The 12330-nt window shown below is 38.7% G+C and overlaps 1 protein-coding gene across 6 annotated transcripts in view; it reads left to right on the forward strand.

Annotated features, from left to right (window-relative positions):
* FMNL2 (formin like 2) overlaps positions 1-12330 on the forward strand; it is a 366592-nt gene that overhangs the window by 286441 nt on the left and 67821 nt on the right. For 5 of the 6 annotated variants that reach the window (XM_072960970.1, XM_072960969.1, XM_031678518.2 and 2 more), the window contains one exon: positions 1819-1971. In XM_072960970.1, the coding sequence (XP_072817071.1) occupies positions 1819-1971 (153 nt within the window). Of the gene's footprint in view, positions 1-1818; positions 1972-6373; positions 6453-12330 lie in introns of those variants that run through there. The other variant, XM_072960971.1, reaches the window with a different exon arrangement.

Consider the following 12330-nt stretch of genomic DNA (forward strand, 5'->3'; position numbering starts at 1 on the left):
TCTTCCAAAGGCTGTTTCTTGTCTACCTCCATTACATCAAAAACTGCTAATCTCCCTTATGCTTCATATTATACGACAAAACAGAATAACACTACCCTGTTGCATATTTTAAAATCTGGAGGAATATTTATGGAATTGAGGAAAGGCTAAGAAACTTGAGGAATAATGGGAAAGAAAGGCATGCTGTTTGTTATATGTTTGCTGTAATTAAGCCTGTACCTCCATCACAACAGAACTTGTGAACCAGCTTTCCCAAGTGTACCCTCACATAAGACTAGTGGGAGAATGTAGTGCTATTACGAGGAGAGTCTCCTAGTTTGCAGCCTAAGAGCGAAGACGACAAAAGATCAGAACTCAGAGCATTTGGTTCCTAATTACTTTTTTTTTCTTTTGACATTAGCTGTACATTCTTTGCTTATTGGTTTAAGTTTTGTTTTGCTTTAATTAGATGAAAAATTATATACAGATACATAATTTATTTTCTTTCTTGAAACTAAATGGGCTGAAAAAATTTGTTACCCTTCCTTGGCATGTGACAATTTCTTAGCCCATGTCATGTGAAACAGCAGACTCACACACCATCCCTAAAACAGAAGCTTTCACCAAAGTGTGTGTTTCTTCTACTCAGTGAGAGCAGCGGGTGAGCTGAGCAGAATGTAAGGATGCTGAGCAGCTGAACATATGGGGGCTGCAGAGTGACTCGGTGAGAGTGTTAATGACATGAGTGATCTTGGGATGCCCCTAGGCTTACCTTCTCCAATGTCAATGATAGTCTTCTATTTTTGGTGCTTAAGAATCTGTTTGATTACTCAATAAATTCCACCTCTTATCTGTTTTCCATCTGCTTCCTGTATCCTAAGGTATGACAAAATTTGTAGACCAATTCGATGACTTTATACATCAACTGTGTCCTCTTGGTTAGTATTTAACTGGGGAGAGCATCACCTAGTTTACAGATGGTTGTTGGAACCAAATATTTTATTTTGGCAGTGAAACTTTTATAAAAAGTCATACTTGTTATTTCCAGTATGTTTTATTGATATTTCTTCCATGATAGCCTCCAAAATCCTCCAGATGATATTAATTATAGCAGCATTTTGTCTATTCCCTGATCAGGTGTTGCTTGGTGGAACTATGGGTAGAACCAATTGATAAAATTTTTTTTTTCTGAGAAAATAAAGGTACTGACTTTAGAAGGGAAAAAAAGCATTAGAACACAAAGGCCTGTATATTTAAAAATTTGTTCCTAAAATTATACAAGAATGAGCACCTTAACTTGCCATTTATTCTAACATGGTTAGCATGAGTTGTAACCTCAAAGAATGTCAGAGAAACAACAGTCCTACTTTACAGAGGACCACATTGGGAAGAGATTCCAAAATCAAAGCAAATTCATAACTTTGCAAGTAATGTATCACATATGGTTGGAAAAGTACACTTGCCAACACACTAGGAGAAAATGCTCAGTGAAAATTGGTGGGTAAGAATAAATTAGCATAAGCCTAACATCTTGACTTGTTAAAGCAAAATGAAGACAGCTCTGAGCCCTTTCTTCCTCCCACCATAGCTGTGTCAGTAATTGGTAAGTTAGCAAGCCTTAAGGTAAAATACAAATAGCACTTCACTGTTTGTCGTTTTGTATTTTTGAAGCGAACCCCGAGTCCATGGAAATTCTTTTGTATTTCCTTTTTAGTTTTCTTTGTTTGCCAAACTTATTCATACTAGGGTGCAGATGTATAAGAGGAAGGAGCAAGTTATGCACATCCATGTCTTCATGTGAATTGTTAAGTCTTCAATGGCATTTCTCTTCTGTTTCAGTTTTGACTTTGAAAGCGTGGAAAGCACTGTGGAGAGCTCGGTGGACAAATCAAAGCCCTGGAGCAGGTCTATCGAGGACCTGCACAGAGGGAGCAACCTGCCCTCCCCTGTGGGCAGCAGTGTATCCCGCTCGGGAAGACATTCTGCACTGAGGTGAGTGTCTTTATTCAGAAGGAAGGCAGATGTAGTAGGACAGGCTGGGACAGCAGTGTCCCTGGCTTCTGTTGAGGATCCTGGGCCATGTATCACTATGTCTTGCCACACAGCACTTGGGTTGTCCATGATTCCGTGATTCTTCAGGAGTTCATGGGATCATCACTTGGGGAGTACTCTCTAGCTTTAAATAGCTTTCTGCAAATACCACGCCTTCATTAAGCACAGAAAGAAAATTCTGCTGCCAAATGATACAACAGAGTCTTCTCCATAGGCAGATAAGTTTCTGAAACCAGGGAGATGCTGATAACTTGATTCAGGCTCTGTTTCCTGACTAGAGGTAGCACATTGAGATCTGAGCATCTCAAGGCCTGACTCCTTTCATCCAGTGGTAGCTCAGGTGTGTGTTCTGTAGGATGCCTTCTTAGTCATAGGTGCTATAGTGATCATTTTTATTAGTGAGATGCATAAGCAGTATTCCTTTGGTTGGGTGTGCTCTCAATGGTCAACCTTCTGTTTCTCCCTAAGGATTCCTTCTCTGGTCTTTCCTGGCTGAATTACCACCACGTTAAGGGAGAAGGTGTGATGACCACATGTGTTACTAATGGGAGTAATAGCATTGAGATTGTTCCTTCACTCATATCAACAATCATTCACTGAAAAATATTTTTGTGTTTCTATAATTTAGAGTTAATATACGTGGGTGGAGAAATCCAAACTGCCTGTCAAGACAGAGATATCATCTAGAGCAAGTTCATAAAGGTTTCTATATTCTAGGAGTTTAATAAAATTTTTTTATTAATAAGCCCCTCATTCCCAAATGTTACTTACTCTTTTTAGCTTGATAATTTTTTCTCACTTATTTCAGGCTTGATCTGGCGTGTGGTCGTTGTTTGGCTCAGTGTTTAGGATCACTGAGTGTGTTGGGTCATTGTAGCAGAGTCCACGTGTCAGGTTGTGATCAGTGAATGTGTGGCTTTCAGACCTTTCAGATTTGGTAGTCTTTTAATTGCCTCTTGTCCCTTTGACTTAGGTTTTGGTCATAAAAAGTTGAAGTGTTAATAATGAAGTTCAGCTCTGCTGAGGGATTTGATATTTGAATTTGATACTTCCTATCAACCATTCAGATTTTTCTTGTTTGGAAATGCCAACAAATATTGATGGGTTTGGAATAATTGATTCAGTAATAACGAAGAGCTGTATTTCAGTTCATCTCATGATGTTTGCAATAGGTTGAAGGCTATATAACCTGCTATATGCACCAACTTTACACTTGGACAGGGGAGTATGGGGGCTGATTTGGAAGTTGAAGGAAGGCCAGTTGTGCCTGAAGAATTCCTTAATCACCTTATTCCTTGAATGGAAATTCTTACCATTAGTATAGCTATAATTACGTGTAAGGAATTTAAATTTGCTTTTCCATCATTTCTTAACCTGGAAAGCGTCAAATGTTGGCCAACCACCACAAGAATTCATTTTTCTGATTAATGATCCATTATGCCTATTTTCACATAATTGAAGACTATTCATTGAGAGTACATTGTTTCTGATAGAGTGGAAGGGTCAGGAAATCATGGGAAACATCCCAGGTCCAAGGAGAGTTTTGATCCTGGACCCTGGACACATGGTACACAGACATCAGTGTCCAGCTGGATTTGCTTTACGTTGGCTCAAAGTAGATCCTGCCTGAATTCATTTTAAATTGGAAAAATAGACCCAAAGTGTGGAGAGAGACATGATGGAAATACTGTTTTGAGAAACTCTGGGACTATACGACATTTCGGGTTGGCAGGTATGTTTGAAGATGATCAACTAAGAAACCAACGCCACATTCTTTTTTGTATTTAAATACTCCAGCTCAGGAGTGGAGCATGTAAATTCCTTCATTCATGGGCTCTAGTAACTCAAGAAAACCAGTATGGCAGTAACTTTCATGCCATTTGTTGACCTGAAGCTTAGATTTTTGTTTCTCTTTTTAAACAATGTGTGTCTGTGATACTCCAGCTCTTGTGTGCCTAGATTCTAATTCTGTCTTTGGTCACTTGATAACATCTCTGACTTTAAAAAAAAAAACAATAATCAGAAGAACAGGCATATGGTACATGTAGTGTTTTGTGTACCCAAAGGTTGTTGACATTTTTTTCTCTTTCTTCTCCTTCCTCTCTGCCCTTTGTTTCCCTGCTGCCCACACTTCCTTCACTTCCTGGCTTTCTTTTTGTTGACCTTCTTTTTCATTCTGCCATCTCATTTCTTTTCTTTTTTTTAAGTGGGGGAGGTAATTAGGTTTATTTATTTATTTTTAGAGGAGGTACTGGGGATTGAACCCAGTACCTTGTGCATGCTAAGCATGCACTCTACCTCTTGAGCTATACCTCTCCCCACCACCATCTCATTTCTGATCGTCCTCTCCTTCTCTCCACTGTCCTTTCTTGTCCTGCGTCTCCTCCTCCTCTGGTTCCACTCATCTCCTGCCTCACCACCAGACTGGTTTCTCTGCCTGAGTATCCTCAGTTCAGATGCCTCCAGAGCTGCTTTTCTCTCTGTCCTCTGGAGCAGCTTCAGTTTACACACTGATAATGAGGCTTCAAACCAGAAAATCTCATAAGTCATAGGTGAAAATGACACCCAAGAGAGCTTGCAGTGCTTGGTGGCAGAGTGTGGCAACTTCTCTCCATATTGTAACGTGATAACCACATGGCTTCGTGTTGTTGCCTATACTGGGGTAAAGCCCTGTGCCTTATAAACTTTGATACACTGTTATCATATTATGATTCTTCATTTTAAGATTTTGAACCTTTAAGGTATATTGCATTTATTAATATTAGTTTCCTTTGTTTCATTTTTTTGGAAAGGAAAAAAGGATAATAAGTTGCATTCTATAGAGATGATTTATTCTAGTGGCTTGGTTTGATTAGAATGTGTCTTCTGTATCCAAATGCAGCTTGAGTTCCCTCATCTTTATCTCCAGATAATAATGTAGATTCAGTCATCTTACCATATATCACTTGGCAAAAAGGATTGGTTAAACTTGGAGGAAGAAATGAAATTTTGAAAAATCTGAAACACTTTATAAATGGGACTTGATTAAAGATAAAAAGGGAAAGTGCTCTGTTTTTAAACAATATTCTAATGATGCACTCTTCTCTTTGTATTTAGACTTTATTTTTTAACGATTTAAAATAGATTGTTAAGCATTTTATGGCATGATATTCACCTGGCGTTATATCAGCAATTAGATTCTGTATTATCATAAATTTGTCAGCCTGACTGGTGGTAAGAATGTTGATATTGATGCAGTAGAAACCTGGATTGTGCTGCCTCATAATCTTGGAGTCTGGTGTGCCTTTAGTTAAGATAGGTTTTTGTTAGCTATAGATCTAGCTAAATTAAATGATGCTGTACATGCATATATGTGCATACTAGATTTCTGAAGGCAAAGGTTGCTTTAACTCAGATGCAAGAGAAAGTAATTTTTAAGAATGTCATAGTTAATGCTGTTAAACTTAAATAAGCAGTGGCAAAAAAAATCAATGTTCTAAGATTCTAAAGAAAGGGGTGGAGCACTGGAAGCCTAGAGGGAGGGGTCAGATTTAAAGTGGGACTTTGGGTGATGGCCAGAGTTGATCTTCAGGGTGAGAAGAGGCTGCTCCAGGTAGAGGTAAAGGGCAGAAAGTGAGATGAGCAAAATCTTAGATTAAAGATCAGGCATGTTTGGGAAAGAGGTAAGAACCTGTCCTTTCTGGGACGGAGGGTTTGTGATCTTCGTGATAGGGTGGAGGGCTGTCTAAGGAGAGACTGGGTCAGAGACATACAAAGCTGGGAAGGCCTTGCAGGTCATCCGAACTGACCTTCGGACTGTGGTGAGGACACCAAGATCCACACTTCCTTTAATATTTTAATTCCTATTTCTATTTCTTTCTAAGGTCTCTTAGAACAGATTTCACTGCTCTTCTTGAAATGATTATCTAAATGGAATGGCATTTCGTAACTAGTCATCATCTACTATTTACCATCTATATACCCAGTGGATTTACATGAAGAGTTCAAATTTAGATCCTTGTTTGCCCATTTTAATGCAGTAATCCCATTCCTGGCAATGCTTTTCATAGGAGTAATTTTAAAAATAATTTTTAAATGGGCACAAAGATATTGATAGCATTCATATAATTTTATTGGGGAAAAAAGCTTTTGTTGAGTGTCCACTGTGTGCCAGGCACTGTTTGTGAGTCTTCTGTGCTTATTCACTGCTCACAATGGCTCTATGAGATAGATACTGCTACTGCTCTCTCTCCCAGTAAACTTGAGGCCTCTAGGGTTTAAGCCACTTGTCTGGGATCAAACAGGGAGTGATAGAGATAGGATTTGAAGTGAGGTGGCCTGACCCCTACTTCCACACCATGTTATCCTGCCTGCATATTCACAGGATAATTTTTTTGCCCCCAGTAAATACACTGAGTATCGGGATGTCCACGTGGAGTTATGTAAGTTGTACCTTGTAGGGGAAGATTTGCTAATCCTTCCCCAAAGATGTGCTAGTAGCGACCCGGATCAATGTGCTGGAATGTTTTATACCTATTAGAAAATAAAATCGTGTAGAAATGTGAAAAATGTTTCCTAAACGAATGACGAGAGTAAAACAAAAAGTTTTCTATTAGTACAGTTTTACTTTCACCTATTTGCAAATGGGCAGACTTGAAAGTAAAGTGGAATGAATGAGAATAGTGACTATTTGAAGGGAGATGATGAGTGAACTTTTTTCAAGTTTTTGTTTTTTGATGTTTTGTAGAACTGACATAAAACACAGATAACATCTACTCATGGATCAGAGAGTGCAAGGCCACGTAATAAAGAACCTTGAATTTTGGAACTGGCTTTTATCTGGGAGACAGTGGAATGGGCAATCACGTGAGGTGGTCCGTCTTTTCGGACATGTAGGGCCTGGGGAATGTCCTGCATGTTGATTGGAGGAAAAGACTGCTGAGGCAGCTGGTGCTTGGACTTACGTATGAGGTACCTGAAGCTTAGAACAGAAGCCAAATACAAGGACATTCCAGAATTGACTTGGTGGTCAGAGTGCTAAAACAAAGTTTTATGTCTGATTGATAACAAGAGGAATAGGCCTGTTAGTAGAAACAGAGAAGTTGGAATCTGGAAGGAATCTCAGATGTCCTTTAGTTCAACCCTTTTTGTTGGTGAGACCTGTGAGGCCCAGCTCTTAGACCTTACTCTCTAAGGAGTTACCTCATTCCTGCAGGCCCATTTCCTTGTACAGGCTCATGTCCCATGCGGTTCATTGGCCTTCATTGCAACAGGTACTTGTGTTCATAGCGGTTTTCCTGATGTCTTTGTAACAGTGATCCTATTTGAAGGTTTGGGAACACCAACTTTGCACCAGTTTGCTCATAAAGTAAGTGGTATCTTAAAAGAGTTGAGCTCTTTCAAGTTCTTACAAGTTTTTATTTCAACAGTAGCATTTTACCTTGACTTTAAGTTGCTGGGGGATGAAGATCACCTAACCATCTAACTTAAATCATTATAGTATCACATAAAAAAACTTTGAATTCTATAGTTAGAAGCTAAAGCACTTTTTATCTTGATTCATAATAAGGAGGCTGAACTCAGCTTTGTTTATTTTCTAACTTCTATAAATTAGGAATGTAATTTCTGAAATGATCTCTATTTTGTTTTCCTTCTTCTACCCCCCAGATTATACAAAATCAACTCAGATATTTTATAGTTTTCATAATTGAGTGTTGTAATCTGTATTTTATTCTACATGGATTCTTTTCCCTTAACTTTAGTCTGAATTTTCTCTCTGGAAGAATTTACCCTAGCTGCCAACTTAAAGGAGGAAGACTACAAAGAAAAATCTGTTTTAAAAGTTACTCTCAAAGTTTGACTTCTCTCTGTTCACCAGATGAGGTGGCAGATGCTGCTTAAAATTTTCATTAACACTTCATTTAGGAGAGAAAACACTGTAAAGGAGCGGGAGAAGAACGAATAATGAGAGGAGCATCATTGTAGCCAACACCTGAGTTTTATTTTTGAGGGAGAGCTGTTGAAGGCACTCCTTAACCTGCTAGACTGTTGACCTGAAGATCTGAGGCTGCAGAAAATGCAGTAACCATCTATACAATGAAGATTTTCTGTATTTCTAGGCTTTTCAAAAATAATCTATACTGGTAAATTTTCCCTTTATCTTTTCAGCACTTTTTTAAAAAGCAGAAACAAGCAAAAGTGTTACATTGTTGTGTTACAGATTTTTGCATTTCTCTTCTATCTGGCATTGTAAAAAGTGGAACATGTACTTGGGTTGAGAATGTTTCAAATTCTTAGCTCAGAGCTCGTTTTAATGGCCTTGCCAGTGAAAACGGTGATAGCTTTCACTATTGCTTGTGGATGCGCCAAACCAGCAGATTTGTCAACCATTTCCCACTCTGAGAAACACTGACTTCACTTGTTCACCTCTGTATTGAGTCTTTTCTCCAACAGAAAACTGACTGAAAGAGGCTATGTGGAAACGTAGAGACAAGTCACCTCACAAGTGCATGGTTGGAGGTCTGTCTCACAGGTTCCCAGATCACCGGAGGTTGTAGGATCTGGGACCTGCTTCATGTGATGTGAAGTTAAATTAACAAGTTTTAATAAAGGACCTGGCACAATAGTGAGTAGTCAATAAATGTTAACTATCTAGGATTGAAGGAAATACTGAAAATGACTCAGCAAATTTCTACAGCTCTGATCTAGTATCTTCATCTGCAAGATTTATTGCACACTTACCATGTGGAGGATGCTTTACCAAGTGCCGAGGATACAGAAAGATACCTTAAATAATATATTTGTACATGATTCATGACTTATTATTATAAAGGACTTTTTATACTTACATCATTCTATCTTCATGAAATCTTGGGGAGGTGTTCAAGAATTATTTGCCCCATTATGCAGATGAAGAGGATTTATCCATAGGTAGCCAGTGACCGAGGCAGGATTTATAATCAAAGTCTTCTGACTTCTTTCCATTGTGTCACAGTGTCTTTTTGGATGATTTGATTGAGAAAAAGTGTGTGTGTGTTTATGCACATAAACACTGACACATATTAAGTATCACACGTGTATAACCAGAACTAATGATATGGGACCTTACAGGGTAGAATGAACAACCAGACCGAGGGAAGAGTCAGGAGACATGGTCTGCATGTGGGACAACCATTAGTAAGACTGGGAGGAGTGGTTAGGAAAGGGGAGAGGCAGGGAGAGTGGTATGAGCAGCGGGTCACTGGGGAGACTGCATGGTTTGTTTAGGAAACAGTGAGTAGATGAGTCTGGCTGGAAGTTTAGAGCCAGTTTAGGTACTATCTTGAAGGCCAGGTTATGGAATTGTCATTTTAGCTCATTGACAATGATTTGTTGAAGGTTTATGAAAAAAGAGGCCAAATTGGGGTGAACATAGAAATATTTCTATTGATGGGAGAGGATATAGCTCAAGTAGTAGAGCACATGCTTAGCATGCACAAGGTCTGGGTTCAATCCCCAGTACTACCTCTAAAAATAAAGAAATAAACCTAATTATCCACCCCACCAAAAAACAAACAAAACAAAACAAATATTTCTATTGAAAAGTCGTAAGAGTTAGATGGTTTCCTTGGACCCTTTTCACATAGGGGTATATACTGATTAATTAGCCTCTCCATGGCAGATGCCTTTGACAATGGGAATATAGTTGAGAATCAGAAGATTCAGACTAATAATGGCCCGCCATTCATATGGTCACTTAGCAGCCTGTTGATTCATTTATTCCATTCAAAAAGCATGTATTGAGACCTTTTCATTTACAGATTCTGTTCTAGCTGTTACCTGGTCTTCTAATAGGAAATAGAGACGAACAGAAAATTTCAATGGCTGATTTTAAAAAAGGTTCATTAGGGGTTTTGCGTACCCCTCACCCTGTGTCTCTGTTTCTGTCTTTGTCTCTGTTTCCCCCTCCCCCTTTATCCCCACTTTGAACTGTCTGGATTCAACTCTTCCAGCTCTGTTTCTTTTGGCTGTAGAGACAGAAGAGTGCTTGGCTCATTTTTTTTTAAAGTCATGTATTTTATGAGTTTAATTGATAGAAAAAATATGCCCAGGTGATGTCATGTCTGAAGGGTAAAGGAGAGGAAACCTAAAACCCCAAATTTTGGTTAAGTGCTATTAGCCTGGACCTTGGAACCATAAAAGACTGGTACAATTATGCCAAATGATGTAACATACTCAGTTGGCATTGCATTCTGATTAGGTTGAACCCTTACATTAGCTTCCAGGGGAGCTCCAGTTACTAGTCTTTATTTATAGACAGATATTAGTTTAGTAACTGAATAGTTACTGTTTGAAGATAGTTTTTGTAAGGGGGAAAATAAGCCCTTTTTCCTGTTGCCATTAGAATCTAGATACTACAAATATCACAAATGTTGGCATGGAAAGTCCGCAGAATACCTTTTTGCTAGACTCTGAGAAAACCTGGTTAGGGCAGTTGAGGAAACATTCATTCAAGGCTCTGCAGTAATACACAGTTATATAACGTGTAAGCTTAAGATGTACAGTGTGTTGATTTGATCCATTTATACTCTGCAGTGATTACAACCATAGCATCAGCTAATGCCTCTATCACACCACATCATTATTTTTTTAAACCATATTTTATCCCTGTTTATCCATTCATCCGTTGATTGACATTTAGGTTGTTTTTACCTCTTGGCTATTGTGATTCAAGCTGCAAGGAATAGGTTAGTGCAGGTGCCTCCTCAAGATCCCGATTTCAGTTCTTTTGGATAAATACCCAGAAGTGGGATTGCTGGATCATTACATAGAGAAGTTCTGTTGTTGTTTGACGAACCTCCATACTGTTTTGCATAGTGGCCATACACTTTACATTCCCACCAACAGTGTACACGGGTTCTAATTTATACACATTCTTGTAGACAGGTGTTTTTCTTGTTTTTTTTGGGGGGGATTTTTTTTTTTTTTTGATAATGGCCATCCTGACAGGTATGAGATGCTATCTCGTTTGGGTTTTGTTTACATTTCCCTGATGATTAGTGAGCATTTCTTATACATCTGTTGGCTATTTGTGTGTATTCTTTGGAGAAATGTCTATTCAAGTCCTTTGCCCATTCTTTGATTGGATTATTTGGGGATTTTTTGGTTTGTTTATGCTGTTGAGTGGTAGGAGTTTCTTATGTATTTTGGATATTAACCATTTATCAGATACATGGTTTGAAAATACTTTTCTCATTCCATAGAATTACCTTTTCACTTTGTTTCCTTGACTGTGCAGAAGCTTTTTAGTTTGATGTAGTCTCACTTGTCTAGTATATTCCTATACATAAGGAGCTAGTTCAAAATTGTTGTAGCTTTCTTTTTAAACTTTCTTACAATGAGTGGTGGTTTAAGGACAGCAAAACATGGCTCTAGCCAGAACTCTGATGAACACTGAACGTATTTCAGGCTGTGAACACATACCTGGAAAGAGAAGTTCCTGAGTCTCTGATCTGTAGTCAGGCAGACCCAAGAGAGCTGCTGCCCCTGGTTTTCCAAAGAGCTGACCTTGTTCTTTTTGCCTTCTGCAGTCAGAAATCCAGCTTTTACCTGCCTTCACGTTTCTTAGAATATGTCAACAGGCTGGATCACTAATCAGTCATTCTGATGGGCTTTCAAAACTGAAATACTCTTTTTCTGCTCAGCATCTGTTGCCAGTGCTATGTAGGTTCAGGTACTCACTACCTGCTCCTGGCAGATTGTTGCCATGAATGAGAGTAGGTGACAGAGTTGTGACTCTAGTACTGAACAAGACATGTCTTATGTACATTTCTTAAAAGATATTTGCAGAAATTGCTTAGTTTTTCGTGCTTCTTACTCCCTCTAGCATTGACTATAACTTCTTCATTTATTATTATTTTGTGTAACTTGTAACCACTGGTGCATAAAATTAATACAAGTGGTTTAGTCATTTCTCATTGGTTTTGATCTGACGTCAACTTTGGCATCTGTTTTTTTCCACATGCTCAGACCTTGGTAAGTTTTACTGGGCATCTCTTCTAAGATAGTGTCTTATCTTTGAATGTGAGGTTAAGATTTTGTTTTCATTCCATGCTTGACAAGGTAGCAGGCAGTTCTCATAGTTGGTAGAGGAGAGGACCTGAAAAGTTTGGTGATGTTTCTGTCAAAATGACCTCTCAAAAAAAGAGTTTCCTGGAAACTCTTGAGACCTCAAAAAACAGTCCTAAATATCCATCCACTCCCCATTATCTTTCCCACAAATGGCAGGAGCTCCAAAAATTAGACTCAGGACTGTTTTCTGCCTCTGGGAGACCCCTCTTC

This window comes from Vicugna pacos, chromosome 5 (genome assembly GCF_048564905.1).
Source record: "Vicugna pacos chromosome 5, VicPac4, whole genome shotgun sequence".
NCBI lineage: Eukaryota > Metazoa > Chordata > Mammalia > Artiodactyla > Camelidae > Vicugna > Vicugna pacos.